The following is a 14,452-nucleotide window of genomic DNA, read 5'->3' on the forward strand; positions in this document are numbered from 1 at the left end:
AAAATAGCCCTGAGAAAGCAAGTGAAGACAACTAGAAGATGTTATCTGAAAACACCTTGTTTTTTTGTCTTTAAAAACAAAAAATTGTTTTCAGTTCTTGAATGCTAAACGTATTTTTCTGTTTTTTATTTTGGAGAAAAGAAAACTGTTTTCATAAACAGTTACCAAACAAAGCCTAAGTTATCCTATCACTTATCCTATTTCATGTGTGGTTGAACATAGGATATGATAAGTGATAGAATAACTTATCACATCTCTTTGCCACCCAAATATTAATAGGATATGTTGTTTCATCTTTTGTTTTATCTAATATGATATTTAGCTAACCAAACATGACTCACACTTTTATTTAAATCCCCACACTTTCTCGTGATAACTCTTCTCCACAAATTATCTCTGTAAAAAATCTCCAATAAGTAACGTTTGTCAAGGACTAAAAGACACTTAGATTTTAATAACTAAGTCACTGTAAGTCCTTGTGGGGCAAACCATCTCCCATTGAGCCAAATGAATCTTCTTAACAATAGCTTCCTTTTTGCTTAAGACCTCCTCAAGTCTTTTTGACCCTACTTGGACCTTCTCTAGCATCACAAAATTGGATATGAAGGACTTGGGAGACTTGCAAGGGTACTTTTTACGAGTGTTAATCTATCACCCTTAGATAGATATTGCCTCTTCTAGGAGGCCAACTTTTCCTAAATTTTTCGTTCACTTGGTCCAAACCACGAAGAGCTCTTGAAGGCAAAACAAAATAAGTAGGCAACTGACTCACTCTGCAACTAAACCATGAAGCCATCTTGTCCACCTCCTTTGACATCTTCACTGGCATGAATTCACGTTTGACATCCTCACTAAGATGAATTCACTTTTGTCAAGATTAACTTTGAAGTGCAAGACCACCTCGAAGCACAAAAGAGCCCATCTAAGATGAGGCAACTGTTCCCTATCAGCCTCTTAGAACCACCAATAATTATCCACAAAAGGAATATGCAGAATCTCAATTCCCTCTCCCTTACATCCTCCACCTTGGAACCTTTGAGGAAACCTTCTTTCACTGCTCTACAAATGAATAAATACCACCATGAAACCTTTCAAAATACAAACTTGTCTTCACGAAGAATGATTTCCAAATAATCTTGAAGTAAATCTAATATTACTATAAAGTACATTTAGATAAATCAGGAAACCCGTAGAAGCTTGTTAAGTTAGAAAGAATCCTTATTCTATTCAATTCCTCTTCAATTCAGTATGTTGATGATGTTCCCAGTATCGATAATTTTAACTGTGGGTTTATGATATTTTAATAGGTATCTCTAAATTTGATATCAAAGTGAAATCCCTGTTGATACTCCTAGATGTTGGATATATCAGTGAGACGTATTATGGTCAGTTCATTTGGCACCAGATATTAATACCTTTATATCATTTTTAGAACTGTGGCGTCTTTGTGTATTATATCTTACTATTTTGTTATGTTTTGACATAATTTACTTAATATGACTTTTAAATGTCCTTTTCAGGCTTGAAGTCGCATGCTGTTACACTATATGAAGCGGGAAAATTGGGTCATGCTAGCATTGCAGATCTTTGCAAGGATCTAAGTACGCTAGAGGGAACCAAATTTGAAGGAGAATTGCAGGAATTTGCTAATCATGTATTTAGTCTCAGATGCGTGCTTGAATGTCTGCACTCAGGAGGAGTTGCTACTGACAAGGGAGTAGAGGAAGCTTGTGATAATATGGGTATGGTAGCTTCAACAAGTGATGAGGCTACTTCACTGATAGCTGATGTCATGATTACTGACAAATCAGGTGACATTGGTATGAATGAATCTGAATTGAATATTGATGACTTTGCACGTGAACACGTTAGAAGTAATGGTGATGAGACATTTTCCACCAATTTAGGAGAGGATGGTAATTGCTCAAGTGAGGACTCTAAGTCAGAGCCTAATTTCCAGAATGATGAGAAACTGATATCTGCTGAGGGGTCAGATGTTGGAAAAGGAACTCGAAGGAGGAAAAGGGAATATCGTGTGGATATCCTCCGTTGTGAAAGCTTGGCTGCTCTTCCATCAACAACTTTAGATCGGTTGTTCCTACGTGACTATGATATTCTTGTCTCTATGGTTCCTCTTCCTTTTTCATCAGTTCTGCCTGGACCAACAGGTCCTATTCATTTTGGTCCTCCCTCCTATTCATCTATGACACCTTGGATGAAATTGGTATTATATTCAACTGTGGCTTGTGGACCTCTATCTGTTGTTCTGATGAAGGGGCAATGCTTACGTTTGCTTCCTGTTCCATTGGCTGGTTGTGAGAAAGCGCTTATTTGGTCTTGGGATGGCTCTGCAATTGGAGGACTGGGAAGCAAGTTTGAAGGAAACTTAGTTAAAGGAAGTATACTTTTACATTGTTTAAATTCACTTCTAAAGTACTCAGCAGTGCTGGTGCAGCCCCTGAGCAGACATGATCTTGATGAATCTGGAAGAATAGTTACTATGGATATCCCATTGCCCCTGAAGAACTGTGATGGATCAATTGCTCGTCTAGGGAAGGAGTTGGGACTAAGTGCTGAGGAATGTTTGAACTTGAACTCATTGTTAATTGATTTGGCTAACAAAATAGAGTTGTGGACAGTTGGTTATGTACGCCTACTAAAACTTTTCAAAGAAAGAGAATCAGATCACTTTTTACCTGATGATGAAAAGTATGAATGGGTCCCATTAAGTGTGGAATTTGGGGTTCCCCTTTTTAGTCCAAAATTGTGCAATAATATTTGCAAACGGGTGGTTTCATCACAATTACTTCAAGCAGATTCACTTTCTGAACATCATGATGCAATGCAATGCTTAAGGAAAAGGTTGCGTGATATTTGTGCAGAGTACCAAGCTACAGGTCCTGCTGCAAAACTTCTTCATCAAAAAGAGCAATTGAAGGACTCATCTCAACAACTTATGAACTATGCCAGCGGAAAGTGGAATCCACTTTTGGACCCTTCGTCTCCCATTGCTGGAGCCTTGAGTGACCATCAGAGATTAAAACTTGCTAATCGACAGCGTAGTCGGACTGAAGTTTTAAGCTTCGATGGTAGCATTCTTAGGTGTGCCTTAATGCTCTTCTTTTTTGTGTTGCGTGGGGCATATTTACTGCTTCTAGTTTGCTGCCTTTATTTGGTATTAGGGTTTAAATTTCTAATTGTGTAAAACTCATATCTTTCAGTATGAAGACTTTTTGGTATTACTTTCTTATGGATGTATGGCTTTATGTTTCACTTATGCATGGTATTCTTTGGGCTGTTCAAAATGATTGATGGAGGTTGTATTTTGGGAAGCTTTTAATTAGGAAGAGTTACCTAAATCCACCAAGCGCATCTTGTCACTCTCATAAGTACAAGACAGTCACTTGTAATTACTGAGGAATAATCTTTGGGTAAGGAGTTGGTGGTCAGGGCTGAGGAGATGGAGGCCTCTAAGGCCATGGAGTTTGGATGTGTTTTTGTGGGGGAGGATCTTGATAGCATTCCCAATAAGTTTGTCAATTTCAGCAATTGTGTGGGGATGCTGGTTGTGGGGTTTGAAAAGGAGATCAGCTCCATTCTAGGGAAATTGGAGTCAATAAAAGGGCATGGGGTTAAGATCTTAGGGAGAAAGAGGATTCTTCCTTCATCATCCCGTTTTGAGAGGGAAATCGGAAAACTAGGTGCTCGGTTAATTACACTAGTTCTCCTCTCACTATCAGGGGAAGGAGGAGGAGCACTAGGAAGTCAATTCTCGTTTTGTGAGGTTGTTGTTTCATTATCAGTTTTGGTTGAGGGTTGCTTCTGTTGGTGGTTTCTCTCTGTTTTTAGGTTCTCCTGATACGGTCAGTGCAGCTCTCTTGGGGGTTGGTCATTGTTAGGGTGGTTGGTGGTTGCTTTCCCTTTTTTTTTCTCTTGCTTGCCTTGTGGCCTTTTTTGTATGCTCCGTGTGTATTTTGTTGCACATTTTGCAATCACTTTTAATATATATATATATATATATATATATATATATTCTCTATTTTTTGCTGCTATCTCAATACAATTTCAGAGTTTCGAAAACTGACTTTTGAATCCTTTCTTCAGATCATATGCTCTAGCTCCTGTCTATGAGGCTGCCACAAGGCCTGTTGAAGAATCTCCTGCGGTGGGTACAATAAAAGTTGAACCTGATGATGCTGACAGCAGAGAAGTAGTCCTTCCTGGTGTTTGTCTCCTTTTTGATGGATCTGAGTTGCATCTGTTCGATATAGGTGCTTGCTTGCAGGCTCGCCCACCAGTCTCCTTAATAGCAGAAGCCTCAGCAGCCTCTGCATCTTCGGCAATAAAATAGTCTTCTTTGCTGCAGTCTTACATGGTAATATAGATAGAAGAGTTTGTCCCAATACTTAAAAATGGCAATCATCATGAGCTTCATGTCGCCTGTCACTGCTGCTTCTTTCATTCTTCTGCTTCATCTCTGATATTGGTTATATGCATGAGCTAGGGCCGGTGTTTAAGGTAAATGCTCAGCAATTCTTTTATTGTTGTTTTCCACAATTTCAGTTACATTATTTAGCATCCTAGCTCGACTATTATTATTATTTTTTTCTGATTATTATGAACTTAGATATACTTGTCTTAGAGATTGTGACTCTCAGTAATATGGGACAATTTACTGTGACATTATTGGGGTACTAAAAGCCCGCAGCTCTCAGTATCACTACACCATTTAAATTTTAATGACCTTGAAACTGTTAGTCCATTGAATGAGTTTTAGCCCTTTTCTTTTGTAAGGGCAAACTAATTTGAGGCCTGCTGATGTTAATTGCTGCTTTTTCTTGTGGAACATGGTCCAGAGTGAGACCCTTTTTTGGGAAGTTAACAAAGACCTAACCTACATATTTTGGTGTCTTGGCTTGCTATTATACCAGATAATAACTTGAAATTGAGCTAAAATAGCAACAGCTCTGATTCACACCTTTTTCCACTAGATGGGGGTGGTCTTGCTCTCAAAATTCAGAAAGGGGAGTTCTAGATCTACTCCCCCTTGAACTAAACATACACACCATTCATTCTTTCCATTTCTTTATTAAATAGATAAGGGCTTGTGAGATGATCACAATACCCTCTTCTTCAATCTATATCTACCCTCCCTAGAACTCTAATCCTAATTTCTTCTCCTTTTCTCTCCCTCAGTTTCTTCCACTTTCCATTTTATTTTTTCCTTATCCAAACATCTAAATCCATATTCCTCTTCAAACTTAGGAGAAAAGAAAAAAGGAGAAACCCAAACATGTTGCCCGTTCATTTTTCTTTTTCTTTTTTTGATTTTAGGTGTTTGGATGGAAAGAAAATCAGATGGGGATTTAAGAATATGGATAACTTTTAAGGATAGATGAAGATTAGGACTAGGGTCAAGGGTTTGGGTGGGTTGTGTGAAAGAAAATGAGGTTATATGAGTAATTTCATATTTATATTTTAATTTTTTCTTTAAAAAATAAGGAGTATAAAAAGATGAGTGGGGTATGCAACATACCATCATTTTAAGTGTTTGAGTTACATTCTAATGGTGGGGATGCCAACACCATTGTTGGGTGGTTACATTATTGTCCTTGGAAGGCTATTATCCAAATCTTCTATAGTTTTTCTCTCTTTGCCTGATTTTCTATGGGTGAAATTCACTTGGTGTGGTGATCAAAGTAAACAGAATTGCTCAAATTTCAAAAAGCAAATATGAGAGGTTTTTTTTTTTTTTTTTTTTTGTGGATTTTTTTTTTCTTTATACTAATGATCTAGATTTTGTAATTATATATTTTATTGTGTCTTTTTTTTATTAATTTTTATTTTATTTAATATTTTTTCTATAAACTTTTTTAAATTATATTTCTTGAGAAATATTAATTTTATAATATCTATTTGATTTTTAACAAAATTGTTATTATAAATTAATTCAAGAGATTTTTATCGGAAATATTTTGTAATTTTTTATTCATTTTTTTAATATATGAAATGTTTGTATAGCATAAGGGAAAAAAAAAAACACTTATATGCCCTTTGTCATTGCCTTCAAAACACGTGTCACCTTCTATTCACTCCCTTTCCATAGAAGCATACTCACCTTCTTGTTTCAATGCTAAATCTCCTTAGGGTGGTAAGGGCAAGAGATTCCTTTATCTTTATTGTTTTCATACCTCCTCCCCTACTCTGTCTTGGAATTTTAAGTCTCATGGAAATCCCTTTGATCAAGAAATTGAGGAGTTAGCTTTCTTGATGTTTTCTATAGCCCATGTGTACCAATCACCTTTGTATTCTAATGTGGGAGTTTGGTCTTTAACTTCTTCAGGATTGTTCTTAGTTCTTTTGTTAAAGTCCTTTCTCATTTTGTCCACCTTTGTGCCTTTTGCTACAACTAATTTTATTTGGAAATCTAAAGCCCCACCTAAAATAAAAGCTTTCGCACAACTTGTTGCTAGTAAGAGGGTTAATACCAATGATATGCTCTAGAAGTGGAGGTCCTTCAAAGCTCTTAATTCGGAATGGTGTATTATGTGCAAGGAGAGTGGTGAATTAACTAATCATCTTTTCTTTCATTGCCTTGTAGCTTTGGGTTTATGGCATAGAATGTTCAACCTTGTTGGGATAGATTGGGTTTCACCCTGTGCAGTGGTGATGATGACGATTTCTTCCAAAGGCTTATGGCAAGAAAGAAATGCGAGGATATTTAAGATGCTAAGAGGATGCAGTTTGGGGCTTGTTCTACTCATTTTCCTCCCTTTGAACCTTTATTAGTGAAGCGGAACCCTCTTGAACCTTATATTTTTAGAGAGGTATCTTGTGTACAGGTCAAAGATGTTGGCTGGAAAAACCTCTCAAGTATGGTCATTGTCCAGTGAAAGAGTAGTCAAGTTGAACTTTGATGGATGCTCTTTGAGTACCTAGGGCAGTTTGAGATTGGTGGAGTGATTAGAGATCATCAATGCTCAGTACTAAAAGCTTTGCTATTGATGTTCAGATTTTAGCAAAGCATTTGGGTTTGTCCAATCTTGTAGTGGAGGGTGATTCTACTTTTGCTACAAAGAGGGGAAGCTCCATCTGTTGAGTTCTGGACTTAGCCAATCATGTGGATGACTATGTTGCTAAAAGAGTAGCAAAGCATTTGATATCTTTTGTTGGAAATTTTTGGCCTCCTTAAGTTGTAATTAGCATCTGTTCAAGTTTTGCTTCAGTTTTTGTAACATCTTTTGGTAGTTCAGCTTGTGAGGCTCTTTGTATAGGAGTTCCTTTGCTTATCTTGGACGGAGTTATATATTGTGAAAATGATGTATTGGCCTTCTTTGTCTTTTTAGAAAAGATCTGGAGTGTTTCTGATTAAAATAATAAGAATAATTATGGTCTGTTAGGATGCCTAGTTGGTTAGGGCGAATGCCAAGATGTCTCGTAGAGATGCACGGTCCTAGGTTCTATCCTGGCCGTTGGTTGAATGTCTTGGATTACCCAGTGATGGTTGTGGTGGGTGTGATCTCATTATGAGTCTGAAGGGCTCAGGCATGGCTCAGGCATGGAAGGTTCTTCTGTTATAATGATAATAATAATTTTTGATAGGTTGTTATAATAATAATAATAATAATAGGTGAAGGGAAAGAAAGAGTAAAACCCCTAGTTTCAATTTCAAGAGAGATATAGGACATACAGTAAGAGGCTTTAATTCAGTCCCCAAACAAAATTACAAATATCTATATCTATATCTATCTATCTATCTATCTATAGATAGATAGATAGATAGATATTTGAATTTCACAATGAAATGAATATAAGCCGTATAAACTACAGATCAACTTTGATGGTATAGCTAACAAAGTTCATGTTCTATGGGGAAAAGACTGAAATATGGTTTCGTTCAGGGCAAGATAATTGGTTTAGTGAGAACCTGTGAGGTTAAATATACATGCTTGAAAGACACTTTAACAGTTAAAGTGCATGAGTGCCTAATTAAATCACACCAAATTTGGTATGCTTTCATGTTACTGTGAGTGAAGCTTTTTAGAGTAGTAACCAGTGAGCTTTAACCAAAATGTCCTGTAAGCGATGCTAGTTGGAAGGGTTTCTCCTCTTGGTAATACATTTTCTTTAAGTAATATGTTGTCTTTTGTTCTCTTCTTTCTCTGTAATTTTCCTATTTTGTTGGATGTCCTTGCAAAAAAGTGCTCTCTTTTCCTGGAACAAAAATAAAAAGTCATTTGTCTGTTTGAGTACTTAATGAGCCTGATGGCTATTTCATTTTACAGCTTTGCTTCTTACACTCTTTACTGGATTTTATGCAGCTGGTGGTGTTGTGGGTTCAATTCTTTGTCTTGTATGTGCAAGGAAAAGCAAAGGAGACGTTTGTTGTTTGTGAATAAACACCACTCAAGATATGACATCGTGCAGGGTCTTGGTGGTTATTGATAACCAGGATCCAGGAAACAGACTAGTTATTTGATTTTTGCACATATCTGGAGGAAAGTGAAGCACATTCAATTTTGCAAAACTTTCAAACATGAAGCTTTCTAACTCAATCCGCATTTAAAAAAAAATTGTTTTTGTTTTCATTTTATTTTATTTTAATTTTTAATGGTAATTTGTTTCCTGAAGAATCAGTGAAAATTGACCAATGCTATCCAAATATTTGATTGTTTGAGAAGAAAAACTTCTTTGATGATTCAACAGGGTCGCACGAGGAACTTCTTTGCTAAGGACTGGTCATTCTCTTGATGCTTGATCACTTTGTGTCGGCAGCATCCGGAATAAAAATTTAAGAAATTCTCTTTGGGCTCTGCTTGCTGGGATATAGCACCAGATGTTAAATTTTGTTAATCCCACGACGTCCTTCTCATTGTGGTTTTTTCAGTTTGGTGAGATCATGAGTGGATGCTTTTCTAGCCCAAGTCTTTTTTGCTCTAATTGCAGACACTTTTTGGCTGAACTCGGCTGAAATCGATTTCATCGAGTTTGAAAATGGGAAAATTATGAGCTCCGGAGTATTGAATCTGCTTGAATTGGTATGGAGGTAGTTCTCTGTCTCACAAGTATGATAACTTAGGTGGCTGCACTCATCCGGGTTATAAAAGGTTTTGGAAAAAGAAAAAAATCAATGATACGAAGAAAATGATTAAAATAATTTATATGTTATAAATGTAATGGAAATAGAATAGACAAGAGAAAAGAATCTGAGAGGACAAGGAGAAAGAACCTTTCTATAACATTCTTTAAATCTTGAGATGTCTTTTATCAATGAATATTTGAAAGAATAGAAGATTAGACACCTTGGCATTGGCCTCGTTGTACGGTCGGCAAAGAAATGAATAGACGTCCAGCTGATCTTTTTCACCCTTTCCGAATGCCGACGAAGGAGTCTACTCTGAGGTAATCACTTAAAAGAGACCATCCGGCCCCACTTCAGTCGAGATATTATCCTTCGTGTATCCTCACAACGTTGACACGTGTACGGCAGAACCGATTCCAACGTATCCGTTCACGTGACTCGGTTCCGGTGGCGCTCCCGAATCAAGAAACACCGGAAGGAGGCATTCATAAAAGGGTATATAAAATTAAAGTAGTTCAATGACTTCAGTTTCAGACTTTCTCCGTTGAAAAGCTACTTTTCTCTTTCTCTATGCTTTTTGCTTAATGGATGTCTTTCTTTCATCTCCAAAGACTCCAAAGATGATCCACCCACTTGTTGGCGAATCAAACGCCAAGTTTCCTCTCTTTTCTGCTCTTTCCAACCGCGATTCCGGTGCTTCTTCTTTCGGAACTTCTCGTATTATCGGAATGGGGTATAATTTTCCGTTATTGTGCATTTCTATTTTTGTTTGGTTACGGAGAATCTGGATTGGAAAATTTAATATCCACCATATGATTTGTCAAATTTCCAATGTTAGGCGTGTCTGGGTAAAATTTTGGTTGGAGTAAGTGGTGCATCTTCATTAGGCTTAAGAGTAATCGACAATTTGGTAAATGCGAAGTGAGTGGATGATATTTCCAGCGGTTCAAATGGAAGATGATAGTGAAAATGTTAATTAACGCAGGAGGATTTTGTTTTCTTTTATTTCTTTCTTCTTTTAATCATCAGATTGCAATCAAGTAGGAAAGCTTGACGCAGGGGGGGTTTTCTTTTCTTTTCTTTTCTTTCTTTCTTTTTTTTTTTTCATCAACAGGTTGCTACTAAGTAAGAAAGTTTCCGGCAGCAACATGAAAAGAACTGTCAGTAAGGCATGTTTATCTTTCTATACGTGATGATGATACTTTCTCTCAGTTTTGCGTTTGCATTGAAAATGTGACTGGAGTCTTGGCGTAGGTTAGACATGGGACTGTCTCAGGCCTAGAACGACTAATGCTTATGGTCGACATGCTCAAGATCGTGTGCTTGAGGTATTTTCTACCATGATTTCACCCTTTATTCCCCTATGGATTCTAGCAGTTTTAAATTATTTAAATGGTAAAAGGGGATATTTTGGATCTTATGCAACTTCTCCATATCCGCTTTCATTCTTTATCAATAGTTGGTTTTTTTTTTTACCCTGATAAGTAATGGTGAGATATTATAAACACGCGCCTATTGTTTATCCATAGTTCCTCCAATCATCAAGAAAAGGGAAGTTGCCATTCTTTCATTTCCAAACAAATTCTGTGGCCGTAGTTCTTTATCTTTACATTTATTTTCAATATGACAACTTCTGGCCTAACTTTGATCCATGCAGATTTAGGTATATATAGGAGTGAGCATAAACCCCTCTCTGTTAATTACGGATCATGTGAACCTTAATATTTTCCTTTTCATTTCTGATTTAATAACTATTGTTTTTTTGTTATTTTCAATAATGTTGCTGCTGCATCAGGTTTGTGGTATTCAAGAGATGAGATTTTTTGCTAAAAACAGAAATCTCTAGAATATGTGTCCTAGGTTGTTGTGAATAGAGAACTTTAATTTTACATGTATTTGTCTTTTTTTTTTTTTTTTTTTAAAAGAAAAATTAGTACCTTTTTTTTTTTTTTTTCCAAATATTTTGATTGAATTTTATTCTTCGAACAATATTGGGAAAAAACTACTAAATAAATAATATGTTTAACTGGGATATTTTTAATTATTTCAAAATTCATCAAAGGATTTTCTTCCAAACATTTGAGCAAGTCAAGTTGATCCCTTACTACATTCTATGTTCTTGAGGTTAGTTGGAAATTCTAAACCATGAGCTTGTGTTATATCTCTTTGATAGAGTGCTTCATCTGTTGAAAGAATAGTGGCATGGATTCTTCACTTCAGGATGGGCCATTGTCCAAGTCTGTAATTAATAAGGATTTTTTTAGGGAAAATATTTGTTGTCTGGATACACACCATTTTCATAAGCCAATATTTGAAATTTATAACCAAATTCATGCTACAGTTGCCTGAGAATTGATAATTTGAAAGGAAGTAACCAATGAATTTAAATTTGTTAGTCTGATAAAAAAAAAAAATCTTTTATTGCCAAGAGCTGTTCTCCAAATAGGATGTTGGAACTTTGTTTTGTTGAAATTCATACCATGGGTGGATAATCTGATAAAAGAGAATGGAACCCTTATGAAATGGAGTGACTTGGAATTTTCTATTATTTATCATATGCCAGTTCTTGCTATTCTTGGCTCTTTTAAATATAAAATAAGATATACAAAGGACCAACCAGTTCATGAACCTTGATCCCTTCATACGTATTCTAAAATATGAGTAACCTTGGTGTTGTTAATTTTGGATATGGTAACCAATGGATTAGTTTGTGTTATAGATAGTCATTCATTTTGACTTTTCATTATATCATCATATTCAGGCTCACAGATGAATCTAATTGTTGCTTTTTTTGGTTAACTTCTTTGTCCATTTGCTACTCATATTTCATCTATGTTCAAGAGTGTTGAGTTATTTTCTATTCACAATTTTACAACATCCACATTTGCTCATTGTTCCTATTTCTAGGAAGAAGCCCCTCAGATAGCAGAGACAAGCCCATCGTTGAAAGTTTTACCAGGTCAGGCATTTCCACTAGGAGTATCAGAAGTTGAGAATGGGATCAACTTTGCTATTTTTTCACAACATGCGACTGCAATCGTGCTTTGCTTATTTCTTCCCCAAAGGTCATAATAAATTCTCTCTTTGATCAGTTGGATAAAATCTATTGTGAATGTGAATGTTTCAATGTTACAAAAGTTTTTGTAACATATTAACAAGATTTTTCCTTTTGGTTTAAACTTTGATTAGTTGTTGTTTACTGTAGGTTGTAACTCTACCATATCCTTTGTTGGAAACTTATATCATTGTTTCTTTATTATGCATGCATAATGTCACCCCCTACTCCAAATGACCCTCCCTTAGATTTAACTAACTTGATTGAGGATGTCTCTTAGATTTAACTAATGAATTAGGTGAGAATGGAGTAGATTTTTGGTGGTGTGATAATTGCTATTTCTTACTTTGCCTTGTTTTTTTCTCTCTCCATTTTGGATTTATCTTTTATACTCCCCCATGCACCTAGGTTGCACCCTGTTTTGCACCTTTCTTAATGTATATTTTTTAGAAGAACCGTTCTCAGTATAGAAACTATAGGTTTTTATCTGTGTCCTTATTTGCAGTGGCGGAAAAATTATGTTAGGAATGACATTAATGTATCGTCATAAATGAAGCAAAAATTTAAAATGAATAATGAATTCAAAAACTTAAATACTAAGGAACGATATATTTGTACAATATTATCATCATTTTCTTCTATAAAAATTTATGTTTTGAAATGTTTGCATGACAATCTCGTTATAATAAAGTAGTCAAGTGCTTTATGAATACATATGTATATATACTTAATGAATATATATATGTGTGTGTGTGTGTGTATGTATGTACATACATAAATTCGATATATAAACTTAAATAAGTTTAGTAAAATATTAATAAATAATTCAAAGAATAAAAAATTGTCGAATTACATGTAGTCACATGTGACTTACTAATTATGAGTTTATATAAATACTAAAAAATTTTAGTTAGAAGACAGCATTTTAGAGGAATTTATTTTTTTATTTATTTATTTTCATTTCTTTTTACTTCCAAATTTATTGGGTCTCATGAGCAGCTCCCTTTTGTTCCTCACATTTTTTTTTTCACATTTATTTTAGGAGGGGAAATATAGCAGTTTTTATTTTCTTTTCAAGGGAAGGGCCTATTGTAACTTTCCATGTTTACAAGATTTCAGGGTGGGCATGTGGCCCCCTGTAAGCCTATAGTGGTGCAACCACTGCCTATTTGTGCTCATGTGTCTCCATGTCTGTGTGTCTATGCATACAAAATGTCATCTAATTAATGTGGCTAATTATGTTTCTATTCTTGAAGTATATTGTGGTTTGTGAATTTGTTTGAGTTGTAAGTAGATGGAGCTCTTTCCTCTCTCTCTCTCTCTCTCTTATTTTCTTTTCCTCTGCTGTATCCACCATGCTTTAAGTTTTTGTTCTGTCTGATGATATTTTCTTCCAGTAAAAGTTTTGTGGGCTCTCAAAATATGTAAACTCTCAACTCTGGAATACTTCCAAGTTTTGTTTGATGTAATGATGTATTTTTTTAGGGGAAAGAAAGACAGAATGGATGACTTGATGGTGGAGCTGACACTGGATGCTGATGTGAATAGAACAGGAGACATATGGCACATATGTGTTGAGGTAGTCTTGCTATGAGGCTTCTGAAAAGACAACCTTTATTTATGATGTTATTGGTTATAGGGTTGTTTTCCCTGTCTGGCATGTATCAACTTTTTCTATCCAGCACAAGGATATGTGTTGAAATTTCATAGAAATTGTTCTTTATCCTTATATCGGCATCAAGCTGAATAATGTTTAGGTTGTGAGTGCATGTTGTGATATCCTTTACATCACCTTTACTATTGTAATTTATGCTTATGCACCACCACATAAAGTAGCTACTAGTGCAACTCTAATTTTAACATTGCTTTATTGATTTTCTTGTGTAATACATAGTCTAGTTGGAGTTATTAGATTGGTGACTAATGCCTGCGCCCTACCGAGAGTGGCAATATGAAATTTCACTCCAAGGTAAACCAAATTTACTTGAAAATGTCCTCTTTAAACCTCAATGCACTTCAAGACTCTCTGGTCTCAATTATCAGTCCTTGCACTTGAGATTGTCCTTCTGGTTGAGAGGAACCAAGCTCACTAGTAATTTTTAACAAATTAGGAAATATCTGACTTTGGTATCTTCCATGAGAAGTTCTAAATGATACCTTGTTATGAGATATCTGAAAATGCTGTAGGATTAGTATGAAAATATTTCAGAACTTTGTGGATTAATCACAATGGAGGGCATGCTAAGATTGAGTTGATTAGATTTGGTGTTTATTTAACTTTTACTGATGTAAGTATTACTTATTAGTGAGCAGAA

The 14,452-nt window shown here is 35.5% G+C and overlaps 2 protein-coding genes across 5 annotated transcripts in view; both read left to right on the forward strand.

Moving 5' to 3' along the window:
• LOC100260892 (uncharacterized) overlaps nt 1–8,703 on the forward strand; it is a 39,709-nt gene extending 31,006 nt beyond the window's left edge. For 2 of the 4 annotated variants that reach the window (XR_788174.3, XR_788176.1), the window contains 3 exons: nt 1,521–3,102; nt 4,105–4,518; nt 8,322–8,703. Coding sequence is in view for 1 of the 4 variants with exons in the window: in XM_002285706.4 (XP_002285742.1) it covers nt 1,521–3,102; nt 4,105–4,351 (1,829 nt within the window). In the remaining 3 variants the exon portion in view is untranslated. Of the gene's footprint in view, nt 1–1,520; nt 3,103–4,104; nt 4,763–6,601; nt 7,375–8,321 lie in introns of those variants that run through there. The other 2 variants (XR_788175.3, XM_002285706.4) reach the window with 2 other exon arrangements.
• A 1,527-nt stretch (nt 8,704–10,230) lies between these two features.
• Nucleotides 10,231–14,452, forward strand: part of LOC100255802 (isoamylase 3, chloroplastic) — a 53,639-nt gene continuing 49,417 nt past the window's right edge. The window contains exons 1-4 of the mRNA XM_059734262.1: nt 10,231–10,242; nt 10,342–10,410; nt 11,990–12,147; nt 13,623–13,716. Coding sequence (XP_059590245.1) covers nt 10,231–10,242; nt 10,342–10,410; nt 11,990–12,147; nt 13,623–13,716 — 333 coding nt within the window. The remainder of the gene's footprint in view (nt 10,243–10,341; nt 10,411–11,989; nt 12,148–13,622; nt 13,717–14,452) is intronic.

Source organism: Vitis vinifera, chromosome 18 (assembly GCF_030704535.1).
Source record: "Vitis vinifera cultivar Pinot Noir 40024 chromosome 18, ASM3070453v1".
NCBI lineage: Eukaryota > Viridiplantae > Streptophyta > Magnoliopsida > Vitales > Vitaceae > Vitis > Vitis vinifera.